Here is a 22241-nt window from a genome sequence, read left to right as displayed (position 1 = left end):
CTGAAAAGCCATAGCCAGATTTTGGCTTCTCTGCAAATAAATAATGCCTAGAACAGGATATTGGCAAAAAGATAGTGATTAACATGGGTCTCTGTCTTTGTAGTACCTTTCTATCAGATCTTTGTGGTCCCCAGTGTCCATGCCAGAGCATACTTTGTGTCTAAGAGCTGCTAGACTGGTTCAGCCATACTGGTGTGTGATTTAACCTAATAGCTAATAAATGACAAAGACCTTTAGTAGAGTCTGCTTTCCACAGTATGGTGAACTAGATAATTTGTTTCTACTACGAAAGAACTAGATGATATATTTTGAAAAAACTTATTTTATGTCATATCCCCAAGAGAGGAAAATGAAACAACTAACAAACCAGTAGCTGAAACCAAAATGGTGGGTGCTTACAGAGGGTGCAGTTCCCTTGGGGGCAGCTGCCAACATCAGTGGTGCCAGGAGACTAGACTCAGTGAGAAGTCAGTGAGAAGGTGGAGAAGTGATGTAAACCTGAGACTGCTGGATTAAGCCAGGGAACCTGGATGAGAGCTGGAGTGGGACCACATTAGTAGAACCTCTGGACTCCTGGCAGAAATAAATGCAAACCTCTGCAGAGGAAAGAACCCCAGTGCAGGCCCAGATTTTTAAAATCAATCAAATAGGTGCTTACAGTCAAAAATCACACATAGGAAAGGAAGAAACTACCATGCGTAAGAGTCAGCTGAAGCAACAAACGATAGATTCTTGTGTTTAATTTGTTTTATGACAGTTTATTGAGTATTTTTAAACAATTGTATTTTTTCCATTCCAGAAGTTCTATTTGCTTCTTTAAAAGTTTGCCTGCTCATTTTTGTAATTCCATCTTTTTTTTCTTTCCCTTTAAACATTTCATACATAGTTGTTTTATATTCTGGAAACGATCATTGCACAATCTTAAGGCCTGTGGTTCTAGATCTGTTGTGCTCTACGGTGCTTCTCAAACTTTATTGAGCATATAAACGATCTGGGGGGTCTTGTTAAAATGCAGAATCTGATTAAGTAGATCTGGGGTGAGCCCCAAGATTCTGCATTTCTAACAAGCTCCCAGGTGATACTGAGGCTGCTGGTCCATTGAGCAACTTGAGCAGGGTGAGTTAAATTACCTGCACAACACAGGTTAATAAGTTCAAAGTCATTATACCTTGACGTGGCTTCCTAAGTTCTGTTTGAAGTGGAGTCTCACTCTTTACCAGGGTTTTGGGTTTCTTAGTAGTCTTTGTTAAGTGAAGATCAGAGTACCTATATCTAGATTGCCTAGGTGTAGGCTCATCTGGGTTGATATTAGTCATTTGTTTAAATACATATTATAGGGGAAGTCTGAAAAGGCTCAACAGAGTAACATGAATACTTATACATCAAATTTATTTACAGTATTGGAGAGACCCTACTTCCATCTTAACTTTATTGTTCAAATCTCACACAATCCTACATTTAATTTTCTTTTCTTTTTTTAGTGTGCAGGATGTTTATTGAGGAGAGCTCCTGGAACCTACCGATATGGAAGGGAGGGTATGAAAGCAAAGCAAGATGGGGTAGCAGGAAAAGTTGGCTGACCTGACAGAGAACTCTGGAGCTAAATATGGCCTAGAGTTTTCCTGTTTTGCTAAAATGGCCAGACAGCTATACTCCCATCTTCTTTGGTCGTTAGATTTAAGCTACCCTAACATAGGTTTCCTTAGGTGAGACCATTCTCTGCAGCTGAGGCAATCCCAGGGACTGATAGCTAAAGCTTTTCTCCTGACAGTAGGCCCAGCAGCTGGATAGACAATTCCTTCCTAGATGGAGGACCCAGGTGTATGAGCTCCATCACTGTCATAACTTGAACCTCTTGGATTCAACTTATTTATTTATTTATTAACCTTTTCACTGGAGTATAATTGCTTTAAACGGTGTGTTACCTTCTGCCTTATAACAAAGGGAATCAGTCATACATACACATATATCCCCATATCTCCTCCCTCTTGCGTCTCCCTCCCTCCCACCCTCCCTATTGACCTTGTAAAGTTAAACAAAGTATACAGGTGGACTTCTTGCATCTTTTGATAGAATAATCTGAATTACTAATATCCAGCAGGGGGATACAGTATGCAGAGCTTCTCAGGGAGTTCTTGGTTCCTGGAGCACCTCTCTGGACTGGTGTTCCACAGAACACTTAAGAAGAATCTTTTGATATACTGCCTTGTTCGGAGGCAGGTAAATTTAACAAGGTTTATTCAAGAGGCAGGCTATGGAGAATCTTAAGAGCCAGTAAATTTTCAGATCATCCTGTGGTCTTCTGAAGTTAAACCTATGAAAAGATTATGTAGGAAAACGGTCTCTACCTTCCTACCAACTTTCTCCTTAGACCATATCATGGGCTCTGTGAGAGGCTTGGTTGATGGGAGAGAGTTATTCTGATGAAAACAGTGGATTTTAATTCAGTGATTCTCTGAATTACATACAGTCTGTTCTAGTCACTACAACTATCCCTTGAAACACAGGAAAGAAATCAACGCACCATTTTCACATACTTTCTTGACATTTTTATGTAAAATTTGGAAGAGTTTAACAAATGTGGGCAATATTTCTTAACTGAGAATCATTTGTTTCTTGATTTTTAGAAGTCTAGATCTGAGATCAGCAAACTTTTTCTGGAAAGGGCCGGATAACAAATATTTTGGGCTTTGTGGGACACAAGATCTCAGTCACAGCTTCTCAACTCTACCATTGTAGTGTGAAAGCAGCCACAAACAATTCATAAACAAATGAGCATGGCCGTATTTCAATAAAATTTTATTTACAAAAATTGGTGACAGGCAGAATGTGACCACATGGTCGTAGTTTGTGGACATCTGGTCTAGATGTAGGTATTCAGTGAGGATGACCATTGTGTGATGAAATATGTAGTTTATTTCTCCCAATTCCTGGTAAAGGTTAAATGGCAAACATGGGATAAAGATAAGAAGTATCTGGACAAAAATATTTTAGGGTTTGAAAGTTAAGATCCAATCATAAAATAAAATAAAGATCTTTTTATCCAATCAGTATTTTAAATCTGAACTTAAATCTCTGCTCCTGTTATAAAACAACATTCCATCTGTTCGTTCTACCCTAAGTTTGTGATTCCTGGTTGATGGAAACTAAATTTTTCTTAGCTTTATGCACTCCATTAAAAGGTATCCTATAAATCCAAGGTAAAATCAAGATGATAATCATGATAACGATGCCTGGAACTAGAGGAGGATAAATAAGGGTTGAGCTGTAGATGGAGAAAACAGAGGTCAGGTTTCCATAGTGATAACAAAATAGTATTCACTTTGTGATTTTAACATGGAGCTGTTGCCTCTATCCTCAATACTAACTGTGATTTAAAACTAATGTAAACACATCAGTATTCTATAATTAACCTAATATTGTTCAAATACTGTACATGGCATGTTAGCAATTTGTTGAATCCTCCAGAAGTATGTTCAAATATTTTAACTTCTAATTTAAACAATTGCTCATCCAAAAGCGTGATTATTCCCCATCATCTGCCTCATGTCAGTTTACTGAAATTAGCAGATTTGACCTCACTTAGACCTATTTTTTTAGTGTAACTGAAGAACACGGTTGCAGCCAAGTTGGACAAATTCCACATTGAGAACAAGCACTGATGCCTCAGCAGCAGTTGGGTAATTAAAAGTTCATGAAAATTATGGCAAATGCTCGAAAGTTCATGGTCCTGTGATTTCATATGGAACCAAGCACACTGTCATCACTCAGATGTGGAATTAATAATAATACAAGCATCCCTTGCTCAACAGAAGTTGAACTGCTCTCAGTTACAAGTTAAGTCACACATTCATTCTTTGGAAGCTCTTTTCCACCCTCTCCACACAATCTGGCATGGAGATATATCGCTTATCTCAGAAAATTTAATTCTCTGTATTGTATTTTGTATTGTCAAATTCTAGCAACAAGCTACCATCTGACAGTAAACATTTGGGAAGAAAAAATTACCATTTTGATGTGCTAAGAGCATACTGAAACACTAATCGTTATGAACAGAGAAGTCAACACAATTCATGTACTAATTAGCATCACACATTAGCTTATTACAAGCAAAACACTGCAGCTTGGAGCACTGGGAAAAGATGACGATAGAGAAGATTATAGGATTAAGCAGGCTATTCTTTCTAATGGAGTAAGTATTTGAACAGCTTGTAGGATATGCTCCAAGGCTGGCTTTTACCTCTGCCTGTTGACGCCTTGAGCATTTTCTCACCTTTTACTGTTTACAGGCAGGTATCCTGATTTCAGCTACTAAAAGGATTTTTATGGAACAGTGAGGGCTGGGCAGCGATTCTCTTTAATTTTCCAAATAACTGATGGTATGAGAGCGAAATACAGTTCCCACAGAAGTATTCCCATGAGAGTCTCACAGTATAAACAGGTGCCCGCCCATTTACCCTAAGGGGATTGTGGAAATGCAGGCTCACATTCTATCTTGGAGCTGAAATGTATCCTAAAACTCCCGAGAGCAAAGTTCAGCAGCAACCACAACTCTCCTTACCACAGTGTCATACTCCTCCCTCTGACACGTCCTCACTTAAACATAATACAGAGGGTGCCTTGAGCTAGGAGTTACCCAGCAACTGGACTTTCATTTAGTCATCCAGCATGTTTTCACTGAATGGCTGTTGCGTGCCAAGTGTGAGTCCAATGGGGAAGGATGTGAGCTATGTCTATCATACTGAGTTCATCAACTGGATAGTCTTCCCCAGCTCATTCCTGACCATCTTCATTTTTCTGACCACACTGTTCTTCCTTAACTGTGAGATACACGGCACTTAAATCAGGGCAGGACTTCTTAACTCCCCTCTCCCTACACCCCCCCACCCACCACATGAAAAATCTGACATATCTTTTCTCGGAAGAACTTCATTTCTTCCAAGAGGTTCTCAAAGAGGCATACATACTCCGAAGAGTGAAAAGTCATTGAATACTTACATGTAGCAGTGTCTATCCTATTTTTAAAGGAGATACCCGTCCTTTGCTCATAAGCCCTTCCCAGTATTTGTACTTAGAAAGACTTTCAAGAAGTCTTTCCTTTCACCGCAGACTCCGAGACTTTCTACTCTTCTTTTGTTTACATTCATCTTGTCCTTGGAAGAAACAGTTTAGATGATCACACACACATACTCTCCCAATAAAATAATCATTGTCTGGAGTAGGTTACCCATGTAGTCTACCAAGATTTGTGATTGACTTACCCAAGTTGGCTTACAGAATGTGGATTCCAGAGGAATCAGGATAAGTCCGGGTCAAGGAATCAATTTAACTAACCTGACATTCCCAGTAAACATTATATGATAAATGAGGCTGATGGAAGCACAATCTTCTTGGATATTAAGGCTTCTGCAGATATATTTCCCCATCCCCATCCCCTCCGCTCCAGGAGAAGGTAGGATCAGCAATCTGAACCCAAGGTTAAAGCTTCATGGCATTATCATAATTTGTGATAATAAGACAGCCCTCCAAACCGCTAAACAGCAGAATGATGGCTTCATTTTTAAGCACCTAATTATTTCTAAGAGATGAAGTGCCCAAACAACCCTCTTGGTTTTGAAGAATGCAGCCTCCCTCAAGACTCCAGTTCATCTCCGTTCAAGTTGGCTGCACCCTCTCTCCATCCTCCTTCTCCCCTTCTGGACTCTGGCTGGCTTTCCCAGTTTAAAGTCTTCTGCAGCATTTCTGGTAAACTCTAACGCTTATCAACCAGACTCCTTATCCTTGGGGGCGTATTGAATATCAGATGAGAACACTGCAGAATTGTACAAGCAATTATTTAGTTTTACAATCATTTCTAATGATTAGAGCAAGCCGATTTTCACTTGCGGCAGTCAGAGATGAAGAGGAAAAACTGAGATGAGCTCACCAGTCCTTACTTGATTTTCAGCAGTCTGGGAAAAGAATGTGATCTGCAAGTTGCATGGTCCAGAGAATATAAAAAGAGACACAAGCCAGTGTGGCACTTGAGTTGAGTTAGTTGTCTTTTTACAAAACCATGCTGCTCAAGATCCTCTCTCCAGGTGTTTTGTCTCCAAGGCAGCTCTTGTCTGCTCTGGCTATCACTGATCATGAACTCTGTGGACACAGTGGGTTGAAGGAGACTCCAACAACGATCGAATGAAGCCTATGAGTGAGAGACTTACATGATAGCCATTCATCCAGAAGGCACAGACTTGCTGCTGTTAACATCTCAGTTGCGTCTTTGTACATATATGAGGGTTAATTGATACCCCCGCTCCATTTTTGACTTAACAGCACCCTGGAAGCTTGGTATCCATCCAGCCATTGCCTGAAGAGGCCATGTCTGGACCATACCCTTGTGGCATTTGTAAACAAGTTGCTTGTCACTGCCATCAAAAAAGTCAATTGGCCACCACACCCTATGATGAGTCTTCTAGCTTTCATTCCCCATTACTTTTTCCATAAAGTAAAAGTTTAGCATAGCTCACCTCACTATTTTGGAGGAAAAGTGCATTGATTTTTTTATTCAATCATTTACACCTTCCTTCAGTAAATAGTTATAGAGGCACTGAATTTGGCACTGGTGATACAACAATGAGTAAGACAGAGAGCTTAAACTCTGATTTGGGAGACAGACGATGAAAAAGTAAACAAATACACAAGATAATCACAGACTGTGATAATGCCATGAAGGAAACAAAGATTGCAATGAGGAAAACTGATGGTGGCTACTTTAAGTTAGTTCTCAAGCTCGATTTGAGAAAAAATGTAAAGGATCACAAAATGTATACCAATTTATGAGATGTCATTGTGTGAAGTCGTAGTACTTGTCATTTGGTTAATCCCTCATCCTGCCCAGGAGAGGGAGACTTCTTGGTGTTTGGTAAAACTCTTCCTCCAATTGCTCCAGTGAACACCCATCTATGGCTCTGGGGCTGCCCTCTCTTATTCTAAGTTCCATCCTCTACAAAGGACTAGAGAGAGCAGAGCTGCTGGACCAGGAGAGGTTGAGGGCAGACCTCACGGAAGTGCTGTTTGTGCTTTCGCCTTCTGAACAGCAACAGAGGCTACCTCCTCATGGCTCAGCCACAAATAAAGCCACCCTGCCTCTCCTCAATCTCACCAAGAGATGCAGAGAAAGAGAGAGAGAGACGATTAACCAAGGAGAAGTTCTTCTGTGAGGGCTCTGGGGAAAGAATCCTTCTGACACAAAGTCCTCATGTCACACTATTTTTTTTTTTAATTGAAGTATAGTTGATTTGCAATGTTGTGTTAGTTTCAAGTGTGCAGCACTGTGATTCAGTTATACACATATATAGATATAGATATAGTTTTTCAGATTCTTTTCCATTATAGGTTATTACAAGATACTGAATATATTAATAGTTCCATGTGCTATACAGTAGGTCCTTGTTGTTTACCTAGTGTCACACTATTCTTATTAACCATCGCCCTTGAAGATTTTCCATCATGAAGAGCAAACACCATAAACAGAATAATGGAAGCATTATCTGTATCTAAGCAGATCTCCTGAGTCTCCACTGCATTCATTTTGTATCAACAGGTGACCACTCACTGACTCTTAAATTGACTAGTCTATGCAGGGGTCAGTTATTCTAAACATGTGTAAATTGAGATCATTTATAACAAGGAGATTTTATACACACACACACACACACATATATGATGGCTATATATATATATATATATACACATACATAATGCTTTGTTTCTTTTTAGATAACATTGTTCTCTAAAAAAGCTAGGGGGGAAAAGCCAGTTTCAAAATGCTTGGAAGCTTTTATCCATTTGAAGGTAATTTTATGTTTCAGAATCACTTTGTGACTTAAATTGCTCAAAAATATTTTACACTCAACTGCCCAATATATTTTCAAAACGGAAAGATCAATGTGCCCATCAAGGCCCTTCAGGAAAGGTATACTCTGTAATCTTATCTGTATAACCTGCCCCCCATTCCCCAGATAGGATTGCCACAGAAAATGCTGGCCACCCAATTAAATTTGAAGTTCAGATAAACACCAAATAACCTTTTAGTATATGAATGTTTCAAAAATTACATGGGAAATACTTATACTAAAAAATTATTCATTGTTTACCTTGGCATCCTGTATTTTTACTTGCTAAATCTGGCAATCCTGCCCCAAATAAAAGATGTGAATCTCTGACAGTTCCCATCACCACTCGCCACATTCACTGAATACCTGATTTAAGCCCAGTCATCAAAAGTAAATGTAAATATTGATCAATGTTGAGAAAAAAAATTTAATTTAGTTGGTATTGAAGAAGATTGAAAAATACAGTCGCCATTGGCCAGGTAAATAGAGAATTAGGCAACTTTTATATCATCTAGACATGCAAACTAGATCATAAACAAGTTCTCTTTCAAAGACTTCTGCCATAATTAATGTGTATAAACCTTGCACAATTGAAACTAGAATATTTTGAGTGCTTAACCTGGAAGAAGGTAAGGTGTTTTCCAAATTCCTAAGAAACAGGTAATAGCTAAGGAGACCACGCTCTCATTTTATTTTGGTATTTATGTTAATTTGCTTAACCTCACCTAATCCATCCTCTCTCTCACTTTCTCTAGTTACCTGAACAAGAATAAATACCTGACAGCTATTGATAAAGATACATTTGGAGGAGTTTACAGTGGACCAACCTTGCTGTGAGTAAGACATACAAAAGAATATTTGCCTTTTTTTTTTTTTTTTAATGGAAGGGAGGGGGCCATTAAGAAGAGTAGCTGATGATGTCTGTGGGGAGGGAATGTTGTTGTCTTGGATAAAGGCTTCTGCTAGTACTTTTCTGCCCAGCTGTATAGGTTACTGCTTGGAAGAAAGTCCTTGTTCTTTGAGACTCAGAAGGCCCCAGACTCCACTGTGCCATCCTGATGCCTGATGCCACCTTGGTGTGGACATTCATGAAGGCCCTCTTTTGGAAAAAAAGACATTTTTGAGCAGCTGGTGTTTGCAAAATTCTGAGATATGAGGTCTACAAATAGGTGGAAGGCACTCTAGTCTTTGCTGAGAAATGAATGTGTATTGCATAATGCAATACATTATGGTACTGTACCATATGGGGGTTCATAGCACAAAGAAGGAAGAGTATAAAAAGTTTGATTCATATCTGGGAAAACTTACAATCACTGGAAAAGATGGGATGTAAACAGTTTTTAAAACAACATGGAAAAAAAAGTTATTTGTGCATTTCCTCTGATTTATACCTCCACATGTAATCATGATGAAGTTCTGTTGATTCTGTCTCCTGCAAGCCTCTTCTAGTGCCATCTTCTCCATCCCCTTGGTTTTGCCTTAGTTTAGAACTTCATTCTTGAGCATCTAGTACAATCCTTGCCAAAGTGGAACAGAGCCCCCCAGGAGAAGCACAAGACAATCCATCAGAGGCACGAAGGTTCCATACATACATAAGAGGTTCCATTTAAAAATAAGAACAAATTGGGAATTCCCTGGTGGTCCAGTGGTTAGGACTCTGTGCTCTCACTGCTGAGGGCACGGGTTTGATCCCTGGTTGGGGAACTAAGACCCTGCAAGCCACGTGGCATGGCCAAAAAAATTTAAAAAAGAACAAATTAAGTTCTACTAATATTTTACATATAGATGATCACTGTCCCTCAGGTGTCAGGTAGGTAATGATTGCATCCCAAGGGAACAGCTGGTGATCCACAGTCTCGAAGACTTACATCCTCACTCTTTCACTTTTAACAATTTCACTTCACTTTTAGATTGAATACACCCAGTTAAGTGGGTTTATGGCCTTACTTTCTTAACACACAGGCTCCATATAAGAGGGCAGAGTGACCCTGAAAATCTATTGTACCATACGGGGATTCATTGTTAACTCATGGCAAAGTACTTAAAAGTATTATGCATTTTTCTTTTTATAAAAAGACAAGTGAAAAAAAGTGTATTGACCTTTTCTGTGATTTTTTTTTTTTAACCTGGAAGACATTTTTTAAAGACATCTTTAACTGCTCCTTCAAGATAAAGGTGATATTTCACCAATGAATGAGGAAAGTTGTTGCTCTTCTAAAGAAATGTGTGCTTTGGAAAGTCTTTAGAAACAGGTATTTGGAAACTTTTCCATGTTACGTAATTTTCCTGATGAAAATAGTGAATGTCACTTATAAAAATTTTGCTTTTTTAAAATCAGAAATTGAATTTTAACATGTTTTAAAGCCTTTCAAATTAAGAGTTGCAGTGGGTTTAAAATCCATGTATATAAAATATGCAAATGAAACATCTTTAGACTACTTTGCAAAAACTACTTATTGACAGCTGAGAATATGAATTTCAATAAAAACATGTATTTAATTACTGAATTGGATTGAGAGATGAGAATCTCAATTTAGTAAGTACAGCCAAGCCTGCCCTATTCCATTTGGAACCATCTATCTTTGTGAGGTAACTTTTTCAATTGACAACCATTTAAACCAAAACAAAAATAAACTGACCCAGAAGCAGACCTCTGAATAGCTGTATCAGAAAGTGTTAAATGACAATTTTCATAATGAGTAAAGTATTATTTAATAACATTGATTTCACTTTGGTGAAATATTTTTTTAATATTACTTATTTGTTTTTATCCTATCCTTTTAAATGTACGGTTAGTGTGTTTTGTAATGTATAATATATAACGTATGGTATTACAGTAATATGTGTATAGAGCTCATAAATATACATATGTTAAAGTACATACTCAGACATTTTTTACTTATAAATACATGACATTGAAAGAATTTGAAGACCAATAGTGTAGACCAGAAACATTCAAAGTGTGGGTCCACTATAAGGTTGGCTCCAGAATGTACTTCAAAGCACAGCTTTCTTCGTGGATAAAGTCTTCCTAGGAGAGCAAAGTTGCCCAAACTAAGCAGTGTGCTTAGTAAAGTAGTTGCTTACATTCCAGTACAAGCTTCTTACTTTATCAGGGACTCATAAGGAACAGCCAATGGTTACCACACTTTGAGTAGCACTGGTCTAAATGACAAGTCTCCAGATTTCCCCTGGCCGTCTATCTTTTTTTTTTTTTTTTTTTGGCCTTCTATCTTTGACCTTGTCAATTTTACCTTCTCCAAACCTCCTTGTGTTCAAATGCAAATAGGATCTTAAAAACCAATGCTGGTCTCCCATTCCCCTCAGGATAAAGACCTCGCTGTGGCATGCAAAGCCCTGCTATAACCTTCAGCTTTATCTCTCACACCTCTATACACTCCTGACCAATCATCCATCCATATTGAAACTTTCAGCTCCCTTAATATTCCAACCTACTTCTATGGCTATGCTAAACTCTTGCTCTTCCTACTGCTTTGAAAACCCTAGCACAACCTTATCTGTCTGATAAGCACCTACTACCATTTTGACATTTGAGTAAAGATCTCTCTGAAGTCATTCTTGGCCCTCCTCTCCTTAGGGAAGGATGACCATTTCTTCCCTTATACTCCCCACCTCTATTTATGCATCTCATGGCACCAGTGACATGTTTCTATCTATCTCTCCAGGAGCTCCTAGACGGCAGGGGCTATGTCTGTTTCATTTCTACAGTTCTAGTTCATATTACAGTGCCTGAAACACAGTACTTGCTTAAAAATGTTTGTGAAATTAATACAGTATACTATAAATATTTGAATCACACTTCCATAAATGTTATGGCATTTAAGTAGTAGTCACATTTTAAAGATATTTTAGTACATTGTCCTTATGGGAGAGTGTCCATTTCTACTTCTTTGGAAGCGGTAAATTAAATTACCTATTTGTTTGTGCTGCTTAAAAGTTGTTTTGATAGTTTTGGTAAGTCTCTTTTTTACAAGACTCTCTAACCAAGTTAAGAGCAGATGTGCAACAGCTTGACGATGCCAGTTCTGCTTCCTAGAGGCATGCCAGGTTACAAAAAGTGAACTATATTAGGAGCTAGACCTGGAGTTGATTCTTGGCTCCATCACTAATTGTGAGACCCAAGTCTCAGTTTTCTTATTTGTCAAAAGAGGGTAGCTAAAAGTAGTGAAACTTAAGTAAGAAAATAAATCTGAACTATTTCATATATGCTTAATAAATGGTCAACATTATCATTACCTTCACTTCTTCCTGACTCTTGACAGCATCACTATTCTTATCTTTTGTAACCTCTCTGATCACTCCCTCCCGATTTCTCTCACTAGAGCTCACTGCCCCAGAATTTCAGTGTGGCTCAGTCCTGGATCTTTCTCCTCTATATCTTCTCCTTTGGTTAAATCATTTGCTCTCTAATATTATGAGAATATGAATAATTTCTAAATTTCAGGTTTCCGACCATAGCTCTTATTTAGTCATCTCACCTGCCTGGAATTCCTCCCTCCTCTCCCTCTCATTCCTACCCATTCCCATCAGTTTGATGAAACTTTTCCTGACCAACCTCTGAAAATGTACAGTCAACATTTACTGAGCACTTGGTAAGCCCAGGACTCTTCATTATGAGCTTTCAATAGGGGAGGGTCACCACTTTGAAGGATGGTCAGGGAAAGCCTCATCAAGAAGGTCACAACTGGGAAAAGATTGGAAGGTCATAAGGGAGCAAGTCATGTGACTATATGAGGGAAGATCATTCTAGGCAAGTGCAAAGACCCCCAGGTGAAAACATACCTGGCGTGTTTGAAGAGTAGCAAGGAGGCTGTTATAGCTCAAGCAGAGCGAACTAATAGACATATACATTTCATCCAAAAACAGCAGAACACATTCTTTTCAAGTGCACATGGAACATTCTCCAGAATAGATCACATCCTAGGCCAAAAAAGAAGTCTCAATACATTTAAGATTGAAATCACATCAAGCATCTTTTCCAACCACAATGGTATGAGACTAGAAATCAACTACAAGAAAAAAATGGAAAAATCACAAACACGTGGAGGCTAAACAATATGCTACTAAACAAAAAATGGGTCGTTGAAGAAATCAGAGGAAATCAGAAGATACCATGAGACAAATAAAAATGGAAGCACAGTGTCCCCAAATCTATGGGACACAGCAAAAGCATTTTTAAGAGGGAAGTTTATAGCGATGTAGGCCTACCTTAGGAAACAAGAAAACTCTCAAATAAACAATCTAACATTATACCTAAAAGAACTAGAAAAGAAGAATAAACAAAACCCAAAGTTAGTAGAAGGAAGGAAATCATAAAGATCAGAGCAGAAATAAATGAAATAGAGACTAAAGAAACAGTAGAAAAGATCAACAAAATTAAGAGCTGGTTCTCAAAAAGATAAACAAAATGGATAGACTTTTAGCCAGACTTACCAAGAAAAAAGAAGAGAAGGCCCAAATCAATTAAATCAGAAATAAAAGAAGAAAAGTTATAACAACCACAGAAATACAAAAGTGTTTTCCAAACTATCTATCAAAGATGAAGGTAAAATAAAGACATTTTCAGATGTGCAAAACCTCAAAAACTTGATTTCCCTTCACCTTTTCTTGAAGCATAAACAAATAAAGAGAAAAATGAGAATTTTAATGATCAACATTGGACAGAGGCAAATGGAATTCCCAGGATGACCAAAAAGGGAGGTCCTGGGAATCTTGAAACCAGGACATCTACATCAGGGCTGAAGGAGGGCTCCAAGAGAAAGTTCTACAAATAAAAAGGGATTGATAGATTATATGATAGGACTGACTTTATGAAAAACTGAGTTGAGAGATATTTTAAGAACTTTGGAGCATATAACAAGGCTCAGCAAGAGGTCCATTCAAACCAAGATATGTAAATAAAAGAGAAATAGACATCTCATGAAGAAACTAAAAATGTTACACAAGAAATAAAATGAAATCACAATATGCAGGCTTGTAATAACCAAAATACTAAATATAGGTTTAACCAAATACATCCTAAAACTATTTCGGGAAAGTTAAGGGGGTGTGAGAAGGATGTATGTGCAGGGTGATGGAAGAGAGCTAAATCCTCATCTTCCAAAGTAGGGAGTCAGTGGGTGAATGAAAAACCAATAAATCAAGAAGTATTTTCAATTATGGGAAGAATACTGGAAGTTGAAAGTGGTTGCTTCAGGGGCATCAGAGAGCAGAAGGCAGGGAAGAGCTGCACAGGAATCTGCTGTGTGTGTTAAGTTTCCAGTATAATTTGCTTTATAAAAATAGGTTCATGCATTATTTTAATAAAATTCTAAATTAAATTTTAAAAGAACACCACAAAGCATAGGAAGAAAGGACAATGGAGATTGTAGCATTTGAGAGGCCCGTAGGAGGAAAACAAGAAATGAATAAGAGTCCAGTCTCATTTCTCCACTTCCAAGCATCTGTCTTAAAATGCATCTGTTAACTAACCATGTATGGCCTTGCAACATCACTTTAATTCTTGTCTTGAACTTTTGTCAAAATCTTCATTACTTTATTTCCGCCATATCTTCTCCCCATAACTAGAATTTAAGATCCTAGAGGAAATGGACTGTGTCTTATACTTTTTGTAATGCCCCCACTTCAAAAAAGAAGACAGCAAGTACTCAATAAATCTTGATAAAGTATAACTTAATATCAAAGACCCATGATTTGGCTATGATTTGGAGTAAAAGCCAAACTTGGAAAATCTTAAACTCCATCTAAAGAGAAGATGATTGGAATATATGTATACCTCATAAAGGTATTTGTGAAGACTGTATTCATCTCTGTTGACTAAAACAGTCAAATTTGCCAACTTAGTTTACCACCTGTTTTCAAGGTCATTTCTTTAAAAAGAATCTAATTTAAAACAGCTGCAACATCTAAAGTGCGATCTCATCTCCAATCTTTGCTAACTTTTTAAAAGCCTTTTAAATTTAGTTTCATAACATTTTTTCCTTATTGATTTTTTAATCAAGATATGCAATCTCATTTTCCATTTTTATACTGTCCATTTTTGATTATCATGTTTTCTTTTCATCTTATTTTGAAAGAGAAGCTCTTGGTGTTTATAACCCCAAAGGAAAGAACACACTGAAATGTAATGCCTTCCATAATAACCAGAGTCCTCCAAGGTCTAAATTATGTAACTCATTCTAATAAGCATTTAACTTACTGTTGATAATGACTATATTGTAATTGTCCCACTTACTATTATAAGTAACTCCTAAGAAGATGAAATCTCTGTGATAATATACTTGAGCTTGCACTACATGTTATCAACAAAAACAAACTTCAAAATAAACTATTGTTGCTATTAGCTGATCAAATTAATCATTTGAAAATCTAAGAGTCATGGCACTGCCATCTTGGTTTAGAGAAAAATAAGTCTTTCATATATTTCTTTTGACTCGTAATGCTCTCCACAAGGTCATACTATTAGATGGCTGAAAAATTGTGGCAGGGTTCTTTCTAGCATGGCTGAAGTCCACAGGCGTGTTGAATACATGATTTTCTAGGTTAATTCTGGGCAAAACTATTTCTTTATTGAGGTATAATTTACATACAATAACATGCACATCTTTAAAGTGTACAGTTTGATGAGTTTTGGCAAAACTATGTTACCTCATTGAAGGCTTAGAACATTTTCATGGCCCAGAAACTTCTCTCATGCCCCAATGTCCCATAGACAGCCACATATCTTTTTATTCTTCTAGTGTAAAAATAGGAGTGAAATTATCAGGTCATAGGATAGATGTATATTTAACTTTATAGGATATACTGTCAAACTGTTTTCCAAAATGACTATCCCATTTTCTAGTCCCACCAGTGAAGTGAGTTTCATACTTGCCAATCCATTGTATTATCAATCTTTTTTATTCTAGCCATGCTAGTGGGTGTAAAGAGATATCTCATGGTGGTTTTACTTTGTGTTTCCCTGACTATTAATGATGTCAAGCACCTTTTCATGTACTTGTTAGCCATTTGTATATTTTCTTTTTACGAGGGTCTGTTCAAATATTTTATCCATTCTTAAAATTGGGTTGCATGACATTTTGTTGTTATTGAGGTGTGGTCCTGAGAAATCAAATCAGTTTTAGTCCTAACTACCAGTCCTCTGTCATCCCTAGTTTATTCTCTCTTTCTGTTTCTCTTTTCTTTCTAAGGAGAAATAGCTAATCTGAAACAAACTCACACAAGGTGTTCATTAACTCATTCTGAAGATATTTTACTGAGCACCTACTGAACTCCATGAAAATTATAAGAATAAGATACAACCTCTGCCCTGAAGGAGGTTACAATCAAATTCAGGAGAAATGTGAATAAGGCACTATAAGTTTAATGTAAAAAGAGCCATAAGAAGTATTTAAAGAATCAAGATAGCATTTCTGGTTAGGGTGACCAGCAAAGGCCTTTTTAAAAGAGGTGGTATTTGAGATGGGCTTCAGGTGAGGGGCAGAATGACAATAGACAGAGACAGAAACTATAAGAGAAAGAACAAAGGCAAACGTACAGGAAAACAGGATATATTCTAAGAGCAACAACAACCAAAAAAACATAATTTGGGCCAAAGAATAGTGTCTGAAAAGCGCGTTGTGTTGAAATCATGTTATGGGAACATGACCTGACTCAGCAGGTAAGGATGACCCACTGAAGGTTACCATGGAAAGATTAGTAATAGCTGCATAATCCATTACAGTTTGTGGTCCTCTTCAACTCACCCCATGCTTCCTTTCCTTGGCCTCTGCCCACACTTGACTCTGACTATATTAACCCTGGGTAGCTCTGTCCCAGCCATGGCACTGGGACCGCTCATCTCTACATCCTGGCTGTTTGGCAGGCACTGGCCCTCCCTCAGAGGGAGGGAAATCAAGCCCAAAGACCTAATCAGCCTAGTGTTCCTTGTCTTCCTTTCTGTGCCTGCCAGCAGAGCCTCTGGAGTAGCTCTCTTGGAGAGGAAGGGAGCTTCCTAAGGGTGGAAAACCAGAGGGGTTTGTCTACTAGGCTGCTCTACTCTGGGCTGTGAAATGAGTTACAAAGACAAACAGACCTCTTGCAGTGCCCGACTTGGGCACCAAGCCAGACTCATGCCAAGGAAGCCGGGTTGTCAGGGAAGCAACCAAAGCAGGATAAGCAACTTCTCCTCCTAAGTCATACACCCTTTTCTCCAGAGGCACAGCAAAGGAGAGGGCCTGTGGCCATTTTGTAGAGTCTATGAGAGCTGCAAGGAAGGTCACAGAAGAAGTTGAAGAGAAAGAGAAGACAATTACCTTTCCAGAATTGTGTGCATGGTGGCTTCTTGCTAAAAACAAAAGGATGGTCTTCTTCAGCCCTAGGAATCTTTGGACCAAAGGAGTTATGTCAACAACTCAGGATACTTGATTCCCCCCAAATCCAGATTTATTGATCAGTAGCATCTCTTACTACCATAGCCATTGATATGAGAAGAAAGGATTAGCACTTCAAGTCATGGAAATCTATAATGATAAGGTTACGTTTTACAATTATTGAGAAACTTTCAGAGCATTTCCCAACTAGGGGGATGACTCTGGTAGGAGAAGGATGATGGAGTTATTGCAAAGATCCTCAAAGCCATACAAACCTTTCAGCTTCTTCAGTTGACTAAAAGCCCAGCTACTATTATCCTCAAAAGATTTTTACTTTAAATAAAGTTCTCCAAAGCACTGAGAGCCACTGTCCTAGAGCAATGGCCTCAAATGATCATGCATTTTACGTCAGGGGATTCAGTCTGAGTAAAGGTTTTTGTATCTATGCCACGCCAAAAAGTAAACTAGGATGACTGCATCTCTAAAAAAGAATAACTCACAAATCCATTAACTGTTTCTTTTAACTCAGTTTTGCTAAAGTCAATTATTTAAAGGATTTTTACTTTGATCAAAACTGATAGAAGATGAAAGAATCTTTACTGAGTCTGAATTCTAGGTAAACAACACTTGAAGTTTCAGGGAAAAAATTAGAAAAAAAATTCTAAACCATATTAATTTTCTAAACCAGTTTTATTAACTAATCAGTGCTCTTTAGCCAAGAGCCCTCAACAGTGAATCTTCAGAATCAACAGTGAATCTTCAGAATAAAAAGCAAGTAGGAACACATATTTTTCTCTGCAACTTTACATGTAAATAAATCTACTTTTTAGTGAGTGCCTACTAGTCTCAGTGCTAAACATTTTAAAATAAATTATTTTATTTTATACTATCAATCCCAAAGGTTTCTGACCTCTCCACACTACTCCGCTCATAATTTCTGGTAATTTTACCCATATCAAGTCTCAGATGATGAAAGAAGAGAAATGAGATTGCATAGGGCCAAATAGATGAGGCAAAAATCATGCGTACTCTGTTCTGTGGCAAGTTTTACTCATGATTTTATAATTCACTAAAAGATGCTGATAACAGGTTGATAGGAGGGGTGAATCAACCTGGGATTAAATTTTTAAATAAATAACCCACAAATATAAATAAAGAAGCAGTTTACAGTGTATACAAATGAGGCACTCAATTCTTCCCAAGCAAATATGGATGAGTACTAAATCTTTGACTCTTCTGTGATTTTTACTCTTGGAACAGGTGGAAGGAAATAAGGTAGTTAAGGGTTTTCATTCTGACATGCTATCTCTGTCAAGTCTATGAAATCCATTTTGTTAATTATGTTCTGCTTCTGAGTCTAAAAGAAACAAACACTCGAAAGAAAGTGGACTTTTCACTTCTCACAGACTGATAGTGATGGTTATTATGTATGTGTGTTGTGCGTCGGGGAGGACAGGGGAGAGGACTTAACACTGAGGAGGACATGTTTGTGTTTCAGCATTTGACTGTCGGTAATACCTTGCCATCATTTCCTCTTGTTACTGTGTGGAGGAGCTCCCACCTTACTGAATTACAGTATACAGGTAGTTTTTCATTCCAGGATATATAACGCTGAGACAGTCAACTCCATGAGATTTCATAGGTCATGGAAGCTATAGTCTTAAATGAAGTGTAATTATGCAAACTCAAGAGCGAAAAGAAAGAAATAACAGTGATTATCGGAGTTACAAAGCAATTTTGTTTGTACGCAAAGACTTCAAGAAAAGATTGGTAATTTATGATCATCTAAATCTTTAGACAAACATTTTCTTATTAATAATAGGGGCAATTTTTGAGCTTCAGCTGTGTGCTAGGTTCTTTACAGATCACCTTGAGTCTCTTTAACTATTCAGTAGTAGGTGCCATGATCCCTATTTAACAAATGAGAAAACTGAGGTGCAGCGATATCAGGTAAGTCCCCAAGGTCACCTGGCCATAAGCGGTGATATTAGGATGCAAACCCAGCCCTAACCCAGAAACACCATCAATTTACAGCACATCAGGTCAACCCCTTTCACATAAGATGATTCTTGCTCCTGTTGTAATCCTCCAACGTTGCTTGATCATTTTCTTAAATTTCTACTTGAACATCCCCAGTTCTTGATCATCTGACTCTGAAAAAAACCAAACTCCTCACCAAGGCCTTCAAAGACCTATGCTGTTCGCCCCCCACCCATGACCCAGTATCTCTGATCCCATCTCCTGCATCTTTCCTCATCACTCCACTCCAGCCACACTGAACTGGTGCCCCCAGGCACATTCTCACCTTGGGGGTTATGCACCAGCTGTTTTCTCTACCCAGGAGGCTCCTTCCCCAGATATCCATGGGGCTTGCTCTTCTGACTTCTTTGAGTTTTTGCTTAAATGTAAGCTTCTCACTGAGGTCTTCCCTGAATTCCCTGTTTAAATTAGAAGCTGCCCATCACCCTTCATCCCATTTCCCTACTTCCTTTTTCTCCATGATACTGAGCACCATCCAAACTTCTAGCTATTTTAGACATCTACTGACTTGTTTACTCTTTCTCCCTCCATTAGTATGTAAGTGTAACGGGAGAAGAGATTTTTTTCTATCTTTCCCCATGGTTGTAACCACAGCGCCTGATACAATGACTCACACAGAGCAGAAGCTCCTTAAGAACGCCTCTTTTCTTATGGGTTCTCCGAAAATGAGCAAGCCCAGTAGCGAAGTAGTCCATGTGAACAACTTGCAAATTCTTGTTGCAAGTCAATCCTCATATGAAAAAACTAGACAGTTACCTGTGGGCACCGGCAGCTTGGAGGGATCTTAAAGTAGAATACCTGATTTTAAAACATGCTAATGATTGACTCATGTTGTAGAAACATAAGCAGTTTATATAGAATGAAGTCGAGGCAGATGCCCTCCTGCCTCCTCATTGTTGCTTTTGGACCATTATCTCTCCTCCTCCTTAAAACCTCTCCCAAACTTTGACTCTCATGCCCTCAAACATTACCACCCAAATATACTTTTATTTTTTTTAACCACTCTTTTTTTGGTGTGAATTCTATACAAACCTTTTTTTTTCCAATTTTGTTTTATTTTCTTTCTTTAAAAAATTTTTTTTTAATTCAAGTATAGTTGATTTACCACCCAAATATCTTTTTTGTTGTGATTTGTGAACTCCAAAGTTACTCTATCTCATTTCTTGAAGCTCTCAGCACCTGATGTACTGTTACTGATTCCTCTAACACTACTCCTTTCATAATTTTTGTTGATTTCAGTATCCATGTGGATCTTCTTTCCTATACCTTGGCCTCTGACTTCCACTCTAGTAACCTTGTCCTCCTGGCCTCTGACTTCCACTCCAGTAACCTTGTCCTCCACTCTACCTCTAGACTTCAGGTCTATAGCCAATGATTCCAAACCCTTCATAATCTCAGTCTCAAACATTCTGCTGTCTTTCCACGTGTTTCCTTCTAACACAGTCATTCCTTCAATTCTTCGGTCTTACTAGGAGCTACAATCTATTACTAATATTTCACTGTCTTTCACCTCTCTCAAGTCTTCATTTCTTCCTTATGAAGCTTAAATTCCATATCTATCATTATAAGCACTGATCTGTACACACAGCCAACTAACTACCTTGACCCTCTCTCTATCATCCTTGCATAGAAAAACCCTACCTTGGTTAAGTCCAATTCCCACCTACTGTGGTCCTGGACTTTTGCAGGTGGGCTTGGCAAGTGGTTTCATTTTAAATCATTCACCCCAGGTGGGCCCCAAGTGCTGTACAGCAATAACATCCCATTTCCCTAGGCACTCTCCCAGATGAACATGTCAGACCTCTTCCCCTCTCCTCAATTCTCTAGTCCTCTCTCATTCTCATGCCCAGCTGATCACCTTGACTTCCATTTCATTTAGAATAAAATCAATCAGAAGAGAATTCCTCATGCTCCCACCACCACATCTACCCACCTTCCTGTATCTATGTCTACATCCTCTGTCTTCTCTCCTGAATTTTAAGTCACTTTTTAAGGCTGGGCCCTTCACCAAGGTCCTGGGTCCCATGCCCTCTCAGCAATTCAAGGGCATTGCTTCGGCAATCCTTGCCCTTCTGTCCCATAGCATCTATATTTTCCTCTTTACTGGATTATCTCCCATGGACATTTAAACATGCTATTGTTTCTCCCATCTTAAAACAATATTTCTTGAGCCTATGGATTAAAAGACACCTAAGAGACATATCAGTCAGCTGTAATACTTAGGTCAACTTGGCTCCTGACTCCAGTGAGACAACTACCTTGCCTCTCTTGGAACACTGATTGAATATTTGATGACTTTAAAGAGTTATTATTATTTTTAAGTGTTCTTTTATTTTTAAAAGATACTTTAACTTTCAGGACTATATGCTGAACTACTTATAATTTTAAAATATCCCTTCAACTCCATATCTACCTCTGTGTCCTTTTGTAGCAAGACATCACAAAAGAGTTGGCTAGAATCCTAAATCCTCTCCCCCAATCCCTGTTAAGCTCACTCCAATCACGTTTTCACCATGCCACCAAAACTGCTCTTTTCAAGGTCACCAGTGACTTCCACAGTTGCTAAATCAAATGGCCAATTCTTAGTTCGTGTCTCAGAAGCATTTAACTAGGTTGATGACTTCATCCTCCTTACAATACCTTCTTCTTCTGGCTTCCAAGACACCACTCTCTCTTGGTTTTTCTCCACACCTCTGATTGCTCCTTCCCAGTCTCCCTCTCTGGTTCTCCCTCTTCTTCCTGATCTCTTGTTGTTGGAGTACCCCAGGGTTCCACCTGTGGCCTTCTTTTTATCTCTCTTTATCCGTGTCCTTGGTGATCTCATCCACTCATATGGCTTTGCATAATGCCTGTGATATCTAAATAGAAGTCTCCAATCCAGACAACTCTACCAAATTCCAGACTTATAACACACAGCCTACTTGACACTGCCACCTGGATGTCTCATAGGCAT

The 22241-nt window shown here is 38.3% G+C and overlaps 1 protein-coding gene across 2 annotated transcripts in view; it reads left to right on the top strand.

The window, feature by feature from the left end:
- TSHR (thyroid stimulating hormone receptor) overlaps window positions 1-22241 on the top strand; it is a gene marked incomplete at its 3' end in the record, with an annotated part of 166153 nt that overhangs the window by 124850 nt on the left and 19062 nt on the right. The window contains exons 8-9 of one of the 2 annotated variants that reach the window (XM_082648835.1): window positions 8633-8710; window positions 8867-8936. In XM_082648835.1, the coding sequence (XP_082504961.1) occupies window positions 8633-8710; window positions 8867-8936 (148 nt within the window). Of the gene's footprint in view, window positions 1-8632; window positions 8711-8866; window positions 8937-22241 lie in introns of those variants that run through there. The other variant, XM_082648834.1, reaches the window with a different exon arrangement.

This window comes from Grampus griseus (assembly GCF_964374135.1).
Source record: "Grampus griseus genome assembly, chromosome: 2".
In the NCBI taxonomy this organism is placed as follows: Eukaryota; Metazoa; Chordata; class Mammalia; order Artiodactyla; family Delphinidae; genus Grampus; species Grampus griseus.
This window is presented reverse-complemented; position numbering and strand designations above follow the sequence as displayed.